At 51.5% G+C, this 15,950-nt stretch overlaps 2 protein-coding genes across 5 annotated transcripts in view; one reads left to right on the top strand and one right to left on the bottom strand.

The window, feature by feature from the left end:
- Positions 1–9,050, top strand: part of CNNM2 (cyclin and CBS domain divalent metal cation transport mediator 2) — a 119,647-nt gene extending 110,597 nt beyond the window's left edge. Inside the window, exon 8 of the mRNA XM_027672162.1 lies at positions 751–9,050. Within this exon, the coding sequence (XP_027527963.1) occupies positions 751–960 (210 nt within the window). The 3' untranslated portion in view covers positions 961–9,050. The remainder of the gene's footprint in view (positions 1–750) is intronic.
- A 2,815-nt stretch (positions 9,051–11,865) lies between these two features.
- The window catches only part of NT5C2 (5'-nucleotidase, cytosolic II), a 60,428-nt gene continuing 56,343 nt past the window's right edge, over positions 11,866–15,950 (bottom strand). For all 4 annotated transcript variants that reach the window (XM_027672147.1, XM_027672148.1, XM_027672149.1 and 1 more), the window contains 5 exons: positions 15,726–15,896; positions 14,833–14,884; positions 14,536–14,596; positions 13,842–14,018; positions 11,866–13,630 (listed from right to left, as the gene is read on the bottom strand). In XM_027672147.1, the coding sequence (XP_027527948.1) occupies positions 13,373–13,630; positions 13,842–14,018; positions 14,536–14,596; positions 14,833–14,884; positions 15,726–15,896 (719 nt within the window). In that variant the 3' untranslated portion in view covers positions 11,866–13,372. The remainder of the gene's footprint in view (positions 13,631–13,841; positions 14,019–14,535; positions 14,597–14,832; positions 14,885–15,725; positions 15,897–15,950) is intronic.

Genomic DNA, 15,950 nt, shown 5'->3' with positions numbered 1-15,950 from the left:
CTGAAGGAGTTCACTGGGCTGATTGTTTGTGACTCCAGGAGGAATTCTCCCCTCCACCACCACATGTGGATGTACAGGGCTGTGGATTTCCTTGCCCCTGGGGCATCATGGGCAGTGACACTCTGTGCTCTAGGCCAGCTCCTGTTATGACTGTTCTGCTGAGTGTAGCCAGCTCTTGCAGAGACCAGTAGAAGACTTCAAGGGTTGCTAATTTGGACTCATCTCTATGGAGACCCCAGTCTTTTATAGAACTGAATATCCTTATATATAAGGCTGTAGCTCCTGCTGTGTTTGCTGGCCTAGACAAGCACAGTAATGCCTGTATGCTCTACTTGTACTATACAGCTGGTTGGGCTCTATAGGGACACTTAGACCCTCACCCGGAGCTCACTGAAGCTGGGAGAAAGACTTCACTGATCTCTGGTTCTGGTCCTAAAAGTGTGCATGGTTAGAGGGAAATGGAGGTCTGATTTAAAAATCTCTGCATAGGAATATAAATCCCCGCCTTTGAACAGCATGGTGATCGCACAGCACTTTGCTTCCACCCTCCCTGGAATTGTCACCATGCTATGGTGTTGAGCTGGGATGCTCTAGGCTTGCAAAGCGCAGGGATGTTTTATAGGAACAGGTAAAGAGGGGTTGAAGTGTGATCATCTGGAAAGGGAGGGCACTTTATTTTCTCGCTGTGTCCCACAGGAGATACAAAAGTGTGACTGACTTTTTTTTGTTCCTTCCCCGTTCTTGGAGCAGATCTCAAGACAGCAGTACCAAAATGCCCTGATGGCATCTCGGATGGACAAAACACCTCAGTCCTCGGACAGTGAAAACACTAAAATCGAACTGACTCTTACGGAGCTGCATGACGGTTTGCCGGATGAGACAGCAAACCTGCTGAACGAGCAGAACTGTGTGACTCACAACAAGCCCAACCACAGTATGCACAGTGAAGGAGCCATCTAGGAGCTGACTCCCCACAACCCACCCATCCCTTCTCCTCAGCAGGACCAGCCCTCGCTCCTTCCTGCCTCCTCCCCAAGTGTGAACACCGTTAGTATGTGCTTGCAACACTGTGCTGCATCCAGTGTTCTGAGACCAAAGACTTTTGCGTCCGTTCTGGGAGCAGAAGAGAAAGAAACAGGAAGAAAGGAGCAAAGAGCAAGAGAGACTAAAGCCCCAAACGTAATTTGGGAATGGTGAGCCACCCTTGAGAACGATGAAAATTCTTCTTGCAAAGTAGAATTATGTTTATTTTTTATCTGTATTTTTGATCCTTTTCAGGTTTTTCCTCCTCAAACACATATGGAGAAGTTTAAAAGCTCCTCCAGTTATTTTTTCAAGAGAGCTCATGTTTTTAAAAAGTATTTTGCAGAGTTTTAAATTGTTTCTGTCCTTCATGAACCTGAAATGGGCTCTATCATGGTTTTGTGAATTGGCTCCAATGTCCTTAGGGCTCTTCTCACCCCTTTCTGGTCCTTTTTGTTGCCCTGTTGAAAAAGTTAGTAACTGGTACTTGTATGTTATTTGTGTCTTAAGAATGAGCGAGCTTAAAGGAACCTCTGGTTTCAGCCACCTGGAGGGCCAAGGCATGAGGATTATTCCATTCTTCCAGTTGAATTTCAGGGAAGGAGCGGTTACTTTGGTATTTAATGATCTTTCAAATTTCAGAAGGTTTCTTTGTAAAACAGGCAAAAGCATTGTTACACTTACAGTTTTGTAACCTCCAAAACCTTTGTCTATGTTGAAGATGATACTGGGGCAAAGGAACTAAGTAGCAAAACTGCAGTCTTGTGAAATGAAAGCTGGGCATAATTTTCCATAGTGAAGTAAGTGGGTGATTTTTCATTGATGTTTCTGACAATTGCATGGTGAAGTAATGTGTGCACCCTGAAATGACAAGGCTTCAGGCACTCCCATGCCATATGCTCTGCACACCATTACTTTGGCCAGAGCAGATGTGCAGCCTTTGCTACATCACAGAATATGCTGAGTTGGAGCAATAGATGAGTATCAGAATGTCAGTCCCTGCGCCCCCTTTAATCTAATATTAACACGAAAGATGCTGCTACAATTACACCAAAAGTACGTGCTCCAGGTGACAGTAAACCTCTGCCAGTGCAACAATGGGCTCTGCTGAGGAGTCAGAACCATCCTCTCCTCTCCAAGAACTGACAAAACTTTCCAGACGCGAGTGTATTGCACTTCAGGGATTCGGAGAGGTTCATTTCCAGGCTGTTTCCAGCCACATTCCTTCCTTTGAGTGGATTTAGTGCATTTCCTTCTCTCTTGTCCCATTTATCAGCCATTTTAGGGATTACCATGGTAGCAGAACAGAGAGCCTCACACCCAGCTGCCACTGGTGCAGGGCATCCTTGGGCAGCAGGAACCACTTCCTTCACACCAAAAATCTGGATGCAGACTGGGTGCAAGCAAGAGGCACCCCATGGCAGTTGTATATCACCCATTCCCCACTCCCACAGATGGACTCTTAAGTCCTCAAATAAAAAAGAAGAAAGTTATCCCCCCAATTCTCTCCCCTTCTAATGCTGTCTCAAACAAAATGTGAACATTGCCCTCTGTATCTGGATTAGTAAATCGGGCGTTGCGGTTTCCCTGTTTCAAGGCCCTGCCGTGGCCCCTGCCTATGTAGCATTTCCCTTCCTTTCTTTACACCTGGATAATCTCTTTGGGAATAACCCAAAGAAGCCCCCAGCCCCAAATGCAACTGCCAGAGCTCTCTGTGCCTGCACACCTGCCCCATCTCTCTTGCTCACGGGCTGGGGAAGGCACTTGCTTCAAGTTCCCGCGGTCCTTCTGTGTGGCTGGAAAGGTGCAATATTCTGTTGCAGGATCTCCCTACAGGAAATTGGAGTGCCTGGTATCAGAGCCAATTGGGTCTGCCTGTGTGTCCCTCCTCCTCTCTTTCGGCTTCAGAAAGCAGCCCTAATTTTGCTGTCCTCCCCTTTGGCAAGGGTTCACTTCTTCCTTGGAGCCACCCATGAGGATGAAGTCCCCAAAAAGGGGCACAGAAATTGCACAGTATCAAACTTGTGCACCCAGTGAGGAGGAAAACAGGGCCCCCAAAACCTTGCTCTCACATTTAGTTTTGTATTAACTTTTTTTGAGTCCTATCTGAAAGCGTTTCCTTAGCCTCCATCCTTGCTCTGATGTGCACCAGCCCACCACTGCTGAGAGCACACGGCTCAGCGTCAGCACGGGCTGACCTGAGTCCTGTGGTTCCCAGAGAGCTGCCAATATTGCACCTTTCTCACAGAGCAAAATGTTGAGATGTTACAGCGTCTGTCCTCGGCGAAGGACTCACCTCGCCAGTTTTTATCTAGTGTTGTGAATGTAAAAGTTTGTCAGAAGTGTTTGACTCGGTGGTGAACTTGAGATGCAGTATCCGTTTTGTCAAACCTGCCAAAGGAGGGAAGGCTCAAGTCAAGGCAGCTCTCTCTGGGATGAGGTTGCTCCCTGGATCTGACTTCTGCTTCTTATGGCAGGTTATGGATTTGTTTCAATGTCTGTTTCCCTTTTTAAAAAAAAAAAAAGAAAAAAAAGAAAAAAAAAAGGAAAAAAAAGCACCAGTTTTTCCAACCAAAGCCATGTGATCCCAAAGCAAATACCTCCTGCTTCTGCCCATGCTGCACTGTTCCAAAATTTGCAGGCAATTTTTTGCATGTCTGTTTTTCATCATTTGTACAGATCCAGTAATGGAAAGTGAAATAATTTCACTTAATTTCCATAAAAATAGTTGATCATAGATGTTTCATATGGAAAATATGTACCTGACCCAGAGGGGTTAGGAGCTGCTACTGCTAATTAGCTTGAAGAATAAAGCATGGTCCTCTCCTTGGAGGGGAAGAAATCCAGTCTCCCTGTTCTCAGGGTATTTACAGTTTTACTGTTTAACAAATGCGAGGGGTTCCTGACCCTCTTGGTGGGCACCATCACAAGCAGAGGAGCCCGGTGCCCTGCTCAGGATCACTTCTGAGCCTCTGGACAGCGTTTGCCAATGCCGGGGCTTGGCTCTCCTGACCGCACTGGAGACGCCACGGCATCTGAGTCTGTGCCCTTGCAGGGGGTGTCCTGCCCGAGCAGATCTACTTTCTCTGCCTTGCTGGTTGCCTGCCTGCATTCCGGGGGACTCAGATGCTGGATGCTGTGCCACAGTGCCATAAGGACATGTGGCCAGTCGGTTGTCACCGCAGCGCAGGGCACCAGCTGGTGGCTTTGGGAATCGTTGGACTTGACCTCAGACCTTGGCCAGGCTTTGACTTGTAGAAAGGATACTGCATCTTCCTATGTCAACTCCTGCTGCTGCCTTTGTTCCCCTCGTCCGTCTGCCTCTGGGTGCAGGCAGCGGGGCGGACAATGGCCTGTCAGTCGGGGGAGGCTGGGAGGGCATCTAGCCATGGTTTCTACTGTCAATACAATTTTGCACAAGAGTTCTTTGAAGTGAGGTTTTCAACACTAATATCTTAAATGCACAACTGTGAATTATAACTTTTACACTCCTGTTGGTTGAATTTCCTTTAAACGAAATGAACCTGAATCTGTTGTAACTATGATTTTTTTTTTAATTCTGTGTATTGCCAAATCTTTGTAAAGAGTGAAGGAATGTTCTTGCTTTCCAGTGAGAATCTTTCTCCGAATGAGACTGACTTTGGTGATGTGGAGATCATATGAAGCACACTGGTTCTGAGAGGAGAGGGGCTCAGGGTGGGCTTAGCAAACCAGCGTCAGCTGCTCTGTGGACCACAAGCTCAGACCCTCCAGAGTTTACAAAGCACTTGTTTTTTTCCCAGCTTGCCCATTTCCTGAAATCCCTGTGCAGCTGAAGGCTGCTGCCCTAGAGGAGGTCTGGATGGGTTATCCCACAGTGGGACGAGGGATGCTGGCAGGGTGTCTGGGCTGGCTGGTGGGCAGGGGCCCTGAGGCTGGCATGGCAGGACAAGGTGCTTCCCCCATCCCGATGCACCAGCAGAGCAAATTCCACTGGGCAGGTCCTTTTCCTGCTCACCGCTTCTGCTCGCAACCTGTAGTCGTGTGTAGTTCCCTCTCATGCAGTTTTTGCCTCCACAAGCTCCTGCTCTGGTCTGGGCAGGAATGGGATGATGCTGAGACCTGATGGGCAGGGCAGCTGGAGCTGGCTGCTCCAGGGGTGCAGTTCTCAGGCCCTATTGGAAGAGAGGTCAGCCACTCATTCACATTGTGCTCACTGGTCTGTTCTTACCCTCTTCTCCTGGACTTACTCCCCTTTTCCTCACTGCAGGGGGCTTTTTTGTTTCGTTTTTAATTTTCCTTCTTTTCTTTAAGTGCCTTTTTGTGTGGGTGGAGCTGGCAAGAGTAGGAGTCTCAGGATATGGCCCTTTGCACTCACCTCAGACCAGGAGAAAGCTCAGGAGGAGCAGGGCGAGTTGCCCCGATGGCCCATGGACATCACCCATTGCTGCTTCTCAGCCTTCAGGGCCCAGCTCAGATGAGGATGAGATTTGTCAGTGGTGGTGTCAGGCTCTGGCTCAAATCTGCTCAAAGAAAACCAAAGAGGTAGCTTTGTGTGAGGGGCTGCTTGGGCAGTGGTGGTGCTTCCTGTGATCTCTGCAGAGCTCAGCCAAGGGGTGTTGGGGTGCAGATCAAAGAGCAGCCCTGTCTCCTCACAAGCATCCTGTATAAGTATCCTACATGATGGAGAACACAGCTGCGTTCTCCAGGACCCCTTGGAACATGCATCTTCCTTGTGCAGAATTACACTCTATAGAAATCATTCCCACATAAAAGTTGTACCATATTTTATACAATATCTAATACACACGTCTGTCATTTTAAAACTAGTACCTGTGTACCAGTTGTCAAGTTATCCAGTCTCTGGATTACCAGTAGAAAACTGGGGCTGAGGGTGGGAAAGGATGCTGCAGAGTACCTCTTGTCATGATGCTAACTTGAGGCTTCATCCCAAAGGTGACCCCCCAGCTTTGGGGGGTTGAGGGGTCCCTGCATTGACACTGTGTGGAGCTGGCACAAGGCAGGAAACCAGCATGTGGTGAAAGGCTCAGTGTGGTACTGCCCTGGGAATGCTGCCCACCCCACTGCCTGGCCCTGCACTGCGGTTCTACACAGACCAAAAGAAGTACCTAGCCCTTGGATACTGAGGATTGGTTTGGCCCAAGGGTGAAATGACAAGCTTAACTAATATGATTGGGCATCTTCATGGCACAGAGGGGAGAGCAGCCTTCATTCTGACTTGCCAGTGGAGAGGACAGGCTCTGCCCCCTGGGCTGGGCTGGGAAGCTGCCCTCATCCCTGTGCTGCTGTTATACTTGGTCCATCAGTTGCAGGTCTCTTGTTGGTGTGATCGCTGTGGTGATATTGGCCTCGCTCCCATGTGAGGATGTTGGATATCCATGGGTTCCTGCAGAGCCCTCTGCTCTGTGTCTTGCCCTTGTCCTTGTGCCAAGCTTCACGCAGAGTTGTGTTGCTCTGTGTTTAGTCTCGTGGCCACATCCTTGAGGCTGTGTCCAGGTGAGGGGATGCTGTTCTTGTGGGTCAAAGGCGGTACAGTTGAGCTTTTCCATCTGTTTGTCTGTATTTGCAGTTCCGTTAGAAGCTGGATGCTGAACCTGGGAAGGCCAGGGTGTTCCCTAGGAGAAAGCCTGGGATGCCAGGTTATCCCAGTGCCCTTCCCTGAGCTGCAGGGATGGGGAGGGGTTGCCGGAAAGTGGCCTCCAACCTGTGGCATGGTACAGTTGGGAGATGGAGTTGTTTCACAGGTTGGTAGCACTGAATACAGTCAAAGTGACGTTTTCTTCTTGTTATCCTGAGGTTAGGCTCTATAGCAGTTCTTCACCTTGAAAATACGGTACTCAAAGCTTCTGGTCTTCTGTCTCCAGCTGAGAAACAGCATTCTCTTCTCAGGTTTTGCTTTTGGGCCCTGTTTTCCTCTGAGCAGGGCTGATCACTGGGATCCCGCAGAGGATGGTACCCTGGCTGCTCTTGCCGCTCCAGTGCAGATTTCTGGCTAAGGAAGTGCTTGGTACTTAATCACCCCCAGCAGCAGATGTTTGGCCAGACTTTACAGAAGTGGCCTGTCACAGAGCCAGGCTGGAGGTTTGTCAGCTGTCATGAGCCTGAAACATGCACGGGCTGCAGGTGTCTCTGCTCCAGAGGTGGATTTGGTGTCTCTGTTGTCTTTTCCTCCTGGAAGCAGTGTGGTAGTCAGTTTGTTCCAGGGTTTGTTGGGGAGAAAGCACTTGTCCCAGCATTTGGTGCTTGGCAAAGCAGTCTAGCATCCCATCTCAACTCTTTGCTGATCACATAGCTTTATAATAGCAGGTGGTGTTTATCCTCTGGGCATCACTGTTGTACCACATCCTTCCAAATCCAAGTGAGAAATTAGTAGGTGTGGGGTGCCTGGGTCATAGGCCTTTAGTTGGAAGTGCCAATATTGAATGCATGTCTTCTGGATTCGCCCAAAGATCACTGTGGGAGGGTGAGGGGCTCCGGGTGAGCTCCTTTGTTCTCAGAAGCGACAGACTGGCTGGGCCTAGGTCAGCTCTAGTGTCATCCCTGCTTTAGAGTCTCAGGTCCCAGCAGGCTGGGCTGGGTTGTCTTGGCCGGCAGGTTTTTACCCAGGGTACATGCTCTGTCCTTCTGCATTGTGCTGGTTTGGATTCATCAGTGTGGCTTCTGCAATGGCTGTGCTTGCATCGGCCGTGGCCATTCCTCTGCTCTTCTCACTGAGGTTTAGTTGAGTGTTCAGGAAGGCGAGGAGGAGGTCCAACAGTCGGGAACAGGCAATACTGCAGCCAACCTGTCTTCATTTCTCATACTAAGGGCAGGAGTTGCTGCTCCAGGGACTCTGCTTTTCTTGGAGACCGCACGGAATTTGGAGAGTGGAAATCCACCAGGACCCCGGCAGCAGTGCTCTGGTCCCATTTGATCCATGTTCTCCCGAGCCATGTAAGGGTGGCTTTACATGCAGTTCAGGGTCAGGCCCTGCTGAGGGACCTCAGAGTTCTTGGCATATTTTTTCTCAAGCAGAGTCAGCCTCGATACCTGAATCACTGGGCAGGCGCCCAGATGCCAAACACGCTGAATCCGAAACTCCAAATACTTGAGATGCATTCCTGGGAGCCATGAGTGGCTGGTGCTTGGCAGCCGGAGGGCTCACACCAAACCTTTCTCCTACAGTCGGGTCCTTCCTGACTGCCCCGAGCCCTGTCCCGGCTGCTGCTGGCTGGGCCTTGATCCCCCTGTTCAGGAGCGTGGTGGCTCTCCCTCCATAGAGCATTTTCATGGCTGTCTAATCCCGCTCAGCCACTCCAGCCGGTTCTTCCCTGTGTCTTACTTGCCATCGTACGTGGTCTTTGCGAATTGTATCATATTGTACATGACTTCGTGTTTCCAGGATTGTAGTATTCTGACTACAGTATTTCCATGTGTGTACATAAACCTGAATAAGCACAACTGAAAACCTGAATGAAGTGTATACGTTTCATATACTGATTGTCATACAAATTAATTTTATAATTATTCCAATTTTGTTGTAGATTTCCAATCTTTCCTATTTATTTTGTACCAGATTTATTTGTATATTTTGTGATTTTGTTTAAAAGCATTTTGTTTATTTCTATTCTTTTTAGATAAATGATGATTTTTTTTTCTGTTGAACATTCCAGTTTATGCATTTTTCCCTCCTCCATGCTCCCCCCTCATATCCAAGGGATGGATTTTGGCTTGCGGGTGGTGGGGCTGATGGTGATCCCGGACCCAAATCTCTGCTACTGGCACATCAACAGTCTTTACTCTCGACTTCAGCTGCCAAGAGCCACAGAGAGGCTGGATCCTGTTCTCTTAAAGCCAGGTGTTGCTCTTCGCTTTGGTGGGTCTGGGCCCATGAGTCCTCAAGCCGGGGAGGGGTGTGCTGGTGGTTTTGCTGATCAGGGGCTGGCTGGGAAGCTGGTGGCAATGGCAAGCAGCTGAATTCCTCTTTCTGAAGTTCCCTCAAGGGTGAGGGTCTTTTTCTTCCAGTAATAAAAACCCCTTATTTACAACCTGCTCTCCACAGATGATGTTTGTTTGTCTGTAAGCGTGGACGCTGTCTGTCCATAGCGCATGTTCCTGCCAGGCAGTGCGTGACCGGGGCTCGCCAGCGAGAGACGTGGCTGGTGATGATGGCGACTCCGTGGGACGGGAGCGGCTGGTGGAGTGAGTCAGTCCATCCCCCTGCACTGGGTGTTGCAGCCTGCTCCCCTTATGTTGCGACTTTGGCAGCAGAGTGTGTGGAGCCTGCACTGACAGAAACTTATTTCTGAGCAGGAGAGTGGGCCCATGCTTAGTTCCTTGCTCAGCATCACTTCCAGCTCACACTGGTGGACAAACAGCCCACCCTTTTCTGTGTGCCAGATACAGCCCTGCTGTGCGCCCATATCATGCTTCTGCCATCCCTCAGTCCCTGTCCTCACAGCTTTTTCGCCCAGCTCTCCCTGCACTGGGCTTTCCTCCAGGTGCAGCTCTTGAGCTGCCAAACCCTGGGTTGGCAAGTTGGGCAGTGGCTGCTCAAGCCTTAGGGGGAATTTTTGCTGCACCCAGTGCAGCTTCTGCCCCTGCTCCTGTGCTTCAGGGTGGCCCCATCCCTCTGGACCTTGCTCCCCAACGTCATATCAGCAGGACAGAGAGTGTGGCAGGCCTTGTGAGGACTTCTGCTCCCCTGTGTGGCATAGGATGGAGGGTGGTGGGATGCTGCAAGCAGGACGTAAGTAGAATTAATGTGGAGGCCAACTTCAGGGCTGGCTCTGGTGTAATAGAGTAGCATGAAGAAGGAGCAGGACAGGAGAGCCCAGGTCTCCTGAAAGGGAGAGTGCAAGAGGCCAGGGAGATGGGATGCGTTTTGGCTGCTCGGGTCCAGGCTACACTGTGGCAGCAGGGCAGGAGCAGTGCCCAAAGCAAAGGCAGCTGTACACAGGGCTCTGTCCTCAAGGCTCCAGTAGCACCTCCCCACACTGCCAGGCTCCACAGCCCAGTGGGCCCCAGGACCAGTCTCCTGGAGGTGAGCACCCTTGGGCAGGGCTGGGGTGGGCTGGTGGCTCTGCACCTACAGAAGTGCCTTATCCATGTTCACCACAGGTGCTGGGGTGTCAGGCCTGAGGTTGGAATAGCTGCTGGTCAGGGACTGGCATGGGGCTTTGCACCCTCCATCATGGTCAGGCATACCCCAATTCTGGGTCTGTGCTTCAGCTGCAGCAGCCTTTGTCCTGCTGAGTGAGGAGGTGGTGTAAAGCAAGAGGAGCTGGGAGCAGGTCTGGTGACTGACCTTGTCAGAAGTACTGGCTGGCAGTGGCCAGCACACAATGTCTGCAGGGCTGTGGCTGAGGGCAGTGAGCCTTGGGCTCCTGTCCCTGGTACAGTTTGCTCCGTGCAGCCCCTGTGAGCCCCCTTGGCCTCTGCAGAGCAGGGCAGGTGGGCGTGTGGGGGTGGGGAAAGGGAGAAATCAGAAATCAGGTCAGTGAGAGCTCAGAGCAGGGGGTGAGGCCTGTCCCCCCTGCGTGCTCACCTTGCTTCCACCAGGCTTTTGCTGCAGGAGAGATCACCACTAGTGGATAAAAGCACGCCTGTTGCTTGGGGTGGGGAACAGGTTGCAGGGAGAGTGGCGGGACAGAGAGGATGGCACAAGGCTGAGTACTGAGCAGCGCCTGAGTGTCCATCACTTTTCCCACCATGAAGTGAGGGTCAAATACTTTCCATTGCTCCAGCCCTGAAGACTCTTCTCCCCATCTCAGTCAGAAATAGCCCTGGGCTGGGAGTGAGCTATTTGTGGTGACTGGTTTGGAAGGAGGAATGCACGGAACCCCCCAGACCTCCCTTCCTGCAGCCACACACCCTCCCCGGCTGCTGAGCTAAGGCTTAAAAAATTCAAGTGGCTATACTTGGAGTAACAAAGTTTAAACATAGCAGAGCCCAGCATGGCCTTTGGTGAAAGGGCTCGGGAACAGCTCCCTCAGACCCTTCCTGCAGCCAGCCTTACTGTGGGTACCTGTCAGCAGCTCTCCAGATCCCAAAATCAAAGTGTCAGGGACTCAGTGCTGGGTTTGGGGTTTTCAGCAATCCCTGAAGAGTCAGTTGTTGATTGCGGCCACCAGCTGCTGCCATTTAGTGTTGCTTTTCTGTTTGGCACTTTAGGCCCTGGTACTGAATATCCTTGTGTGGTGGTGCAGATGGAGAACCTCCTCAGGTGTGGTTGAGTTGACACAAGGAGTTTGTTTGTAGGCGAGGGTTGAGCACAGCAGAGCCCAGAGCTGTCCCGGGCACAGCCTTTGGCCAGGCTGGCCGGTGCTGTAGCCATGGCAGCACTGGCCTTCCCTGGATATTTCTGTCTGTTTAACAGTTTTGCAGCTCCTGGTGGAGCGTGGACCGTGCTGTGCCCTTGTGCCACCCTGCACACACATCATGTATGTGAGGGGTTGGCCCTTTGTGATGCCTGTGGGAAACAGTCCTCAAAGGACACAGTCTTGGAAGTAATGGCAGGGTGGGGATGTTGCCCCTTCTGCCATGGAAAAGGTCCTCCTCACTCTCTGTAGTCAAGCCAGAATGTTTCTCTGCCCTCCCCATGCCTCCCTGGCTGGCGCAGATGGTGATAACAAAAGCCTTGTGCCCCACCAGTGCTTCCTGGGGCTATCTGTGTACCAGGCTTGCCCTTACAGCCAGATCCACAGCCACTGCTTGTCAGCGCTTCACACAACCAATTCCCAGAGATGCTTTCCATCTTCCCCAGTCACCCATCCTGCTGGGATCCCCAGAGACTAGCCCCATCTTTCACCAATTCCAGCACAGCCCTTATCATCTCAGCAACATGCCACAAAGCACCAGGCATTTCTTAGAAACATCATCATTTATTGACTTGAACAACTGCCACTACAGCAGCAGTTTCCTGCTCAGATGTTGGTGGTGTGGTTTTTCTTTTTTTTTATTTTCTCCTAAGGTACTTTAAAATGAAAAAAGAAATTAAATGAGTTTATGGTACTGAAACAACAGTCGAATTCGTTACAAGAGGGCCCTTGTTGTAATCCCTTTGCAGCGAACGGCACAGGCTGGAGTAAAGGAGGCTGCACCCATGACACAGAGGAAAACCACAGGGCACTGCTGCCCAGCTGTGTGCTGGCCCCGTGCCTTCCCTGGACTGCTTTTCGGGCTCAGGTACAAGGACTGCTCACCCATCCCTGGGGACACGCCCAGTCCCCACACAGAAGCCTGCAGCCGTCACCCTCCTTGGCCAGGGACACAGCCTTGCCCACAGCACCCTGTCACGAGGCTCTGCTTGCTCCGCAGCAAGCCAAAGCCAAGGGCAGCTGCCAGCAGGACCGGAGCCTCCTGGCTCTCACTGTGGGGCCAGCCCCATGGCATGTGCTGTTTCCTAGTTTAGGGCAGGCCCATGTGGCCTGCAGCACCCTGGCACAACAGGCTCTTTCACGCCATATGGTGGCTGGGTTTGTCTCTGGGATGCTTCACTTAAAGCTGAGAGGACAGAAAGGTCAGGAGGCAGAAGGAACACAAAGTGAGTAACGTAATGCTAAAGCAGCAGCCTCAAGGTCCTGGGTTAATATTTACTGCTGAAACTGGAGGAGTTGAGAACACAGTGTGCGGCTCAGCTGTTTGAGAAATGCACTGGAAATCATGCATCACATGCTGATGGTGAAAGAGAGCTTGGAAACACTGGGAGAGGGTGACAAGCGTCTGTCTACAAGCTGAAACGTGTACAGTGGTGGATACACTAGAGCTGGAATCCCACTGCCATCCCTGATGGCCGAAGGAGTCAAACCATGTACACAGAAACTCACACCAAGCAGAAGCTAAACTGAATGCTGGAAGCACAGCAACATCCTGACTAACATGGGGAGGGGGGAGTATGTAACCCAAGAGCAAAGGGTTAAGGGCAGCAACCCAATGGGCAGCAGGATTTGGATAATTTTGTCTCCTGCAGGGCCCAGCACATCCCTTCTTTCTCCACAGAGAACGCAACAAATGGCAAAAACCGTTCACAGGACACTGTTCAAATGAAAATCTAATGAAACACATCATGGGAAAGGGAGAAACATGCAGTATCCCTAAATGTAATGGGAGTAGCATGACAGCACGGGCTGGCAGTCCAATCTGAATGCACCACCCTGGCCCAATCCATCAGCTTTCTGAACCGTCTGCAAAACCGAAAACAAGGGTCTCCTCCTAATTAGTGTTAATTTGTTAAAAGTTTCCAAATACTTTCAAAATGTGCCTTTGCAAGAATCACACCCCCAACCCATCACCCCAAGGGCCCCAACAACGGAATCCATTCCTGATCACTGCTAGAGTCATGGTTTATCTTTACTTTGCCTTTTCCATCTTATTCCTCTTCCTCTTCCTCCTCTTCTTCCTCCTCTTCCTCTTCCTCATCATCATCTTCGTCGTGGCAATGTGTGATTTCCTGAGGTGCCTGGGGGAAGAGGTTGGGCGGTTTGATCTCACTGATGGAACGGGTCAGTTGGTGCCGCTTGTAGTCAGAATCTTTAAAATCCACTGAGGTGCGATTGCGTGTGGCCATCGGCGACTCCTTCTCGTTGATGTCGACGTGCGTGTGCTCTACTGTGGACTCGTGTGGCATCTGCACATGTAACAGAGAGAGGAGATGGCAAGGGGTGTCCCAGTCCTAGGGCCCCTCCCTGAGACACATGGAGAGCAGACCCCAGAATGTGATGGTGTATCAAATGCCACCCAGCCCTCCAAAGTGCTGTTGTGTCTTGTGGAAGTGCTAACAAACACAAGCACAGGCACCTTTGGGGGCCTTGCCCACCTCCCTGGGATCTGCAACTCACCAGGACGTGGGCGGCTCTGAAGAGGTAGCTGAAGGGGTAGTAGAGGAGGTTGATGAAGGAGGCTGCATAGAGGTCAGCGTAGCGCATCACCTGGCTGGCAAACAGGGTCTGCCGAGAGCCGCTGCGGAAGAGGCTTCCCATCATCCCATAGCACATATCCATGTCGTGGGTCACTTTCTACAAGGAAAGGGCAGGTTAGATCCTGGGACAAGCAGGCAACACCTTGGAGCCATGATGGAGCACCCTGAGGGCTGGGGGCTACGTGAGACCTGCAAGGATCTCCAGCAAGGCTTTCTGTGCTCGTATCCCATGACATCAGAGCACAGCCAAGCCCCAGCTAACAGAAGGGAAGGTGGCAGCGGGCTCAGGGCCAGCACTCATCCCAGGCTGGCACCCCAGGGCTGGCTGAACCAGAAGCTACAGCCCCTCCAAGCCTGTGTGTGCCAGCGCCACGTGCTGCAGCAGTGAGCACCGTCAGTCAGTGCTGCTGTGGGCAGGAGGAAAGGGACCCTATTCCAGACCAGGCTGCCTTTCAGGAGTGCCAGTGACACCAGTGAGCTAAGACAGAGTGGCTTTGCCAAGCCTGCTGTGCCCACCAAAGGCAGGGCAAAGCAATTCAGGGCTGAGCAGTGGGGTTGGGTTGTCAAGCCCTTTGGGATCCAGAAGGATGAAAAGGGGATTTGATGATTGGTACCTTAATGCGTCTCTGGATGGAGCTGATGTCAGGGCGTTCATTGCTGCTACTGTCCAGATGCCTAGTTACAGGCGAGAAGGTAAATACATGGTGTGAAAAGTCTTTCAGAACCAGATGCTGTGAGATGGGGCTTGGGGGAAGGAGACTGGTCTGGAGGGGAAGGTTGGTCTCGTGGGCAGAGCCCAGGCCTGAGTCAAGGCTCCAGCAGCAGTGCCACTAACACAACCCCACAGTTTTGTCAGTGCCACGCTTTAATGGGAGAGGCAGCAGGAAAGTTGTCACTGTTTGAACACTCACTTGTATAGCTCGGCCAAGAAAATGTCCAGACTCTGCAGCTCTTCAAAAAGGGCTGGAAAATCCAGAAAAGAAAAGGGGAAATGGTAAGTTAAAACTGTTGAAATTAAAAGGGCTGAAAGCAAAGCCACCACCCTGCCCGCTCCCCTCACATGGTGGCGGAGGGACACTGGAGCAGGGAGCACGGCATCTCATGGCCACGGGGCAGGGAGAGGGGTCAATCACGCTCTGTGCCACTGGCAGAATTTTGGTCTTGGTTTCTGGTTGGCCCTTTTGGTTTTGAGGCTGAACCTTTGCAGCTCTCACCAAAACCTTCCAACCAGCCATGGGGCAACTTGCATAACCCTCAGCCCTATTTAGCACACCAAAGGGCAAACCTGGAAGAACAGCAGTAGTGCTGGTGGATGGGAAACACACGGCACTTTGGCAGCAGAGCAGCAGAGGGAGTGGGAGGAACGAGGAGGAAGCGGCTGGTGAGCAGGGACTCCCTGCAGATGGGAGAGCAGTCATGGCTCAGGAATTACAGGGAGAATAACCCAGGTGTCGTCAGATACTTTTTACCAGAGAAGCCATGGCTCCGTATGGGCAGAGGGGGAGGAGTTTTTGGGACAAGGTTAGGGATGAGGAACAACTCAATCCCACCCAGCTGCAGCTTCTTCTGTGGCCAAGGCAGCACTTGGCTGATCACACATGAAGGGCCTGTGACCCTGAGACCAGCCCATGGAGAGCTGCCTCAGCTCCTGCTACCAGCACCCAGACTCAGGGAAAAGGGACAAAAGGAGAAGCAGCAAACCAGGGTGATCTCTCCCCTGGCACCCCTAAGCCCTGGCACTCTCAGGGGTGCAGCACCAGGCAAGCAAGAGCAAAGCCTGGCCTGGGTGTGCCTGGCTGCTGACCGCTTTTGTCTGTCCAGACGTGCAGCTCCTGTGCCAGCTCAGGGATCACTAGGAAGGTCCGCCAGCCCTGGCGCTTCTTGGATTTGAGGATGTCTCCAAAGATATGGTCTCCAATGTACAAGATATCCTTCCCTTTGGCCCCCAGTAGGTCACAGACTGTGTCTGAAGAGCCTGAAGAGAAGAATAGCATGGCTCAGAACAGGGAGCCAAAAGGAAATGTGTGGC

This window comes from Neopelma chrysocephalum, unplaced genomic scaffold (genome assembly GCF_003984885.1).
Source record: "Neopelma chrysocephalum unplaced genomic scaffold, ASM398488v2 Primary Assembly neopelma1_97390, whole genome shotgun sequence".
Lineage (NCBI taxonomy): Eukaryota > Metazoa > Chordata > Aves > Passeriformes > Pipridae > Neopelma > Neopelma chrysocephalum.
Note: the sequence above shows the minus strand (reverse complement) of the source record. Positions and strands in the feature narration are given on the sequence as shown.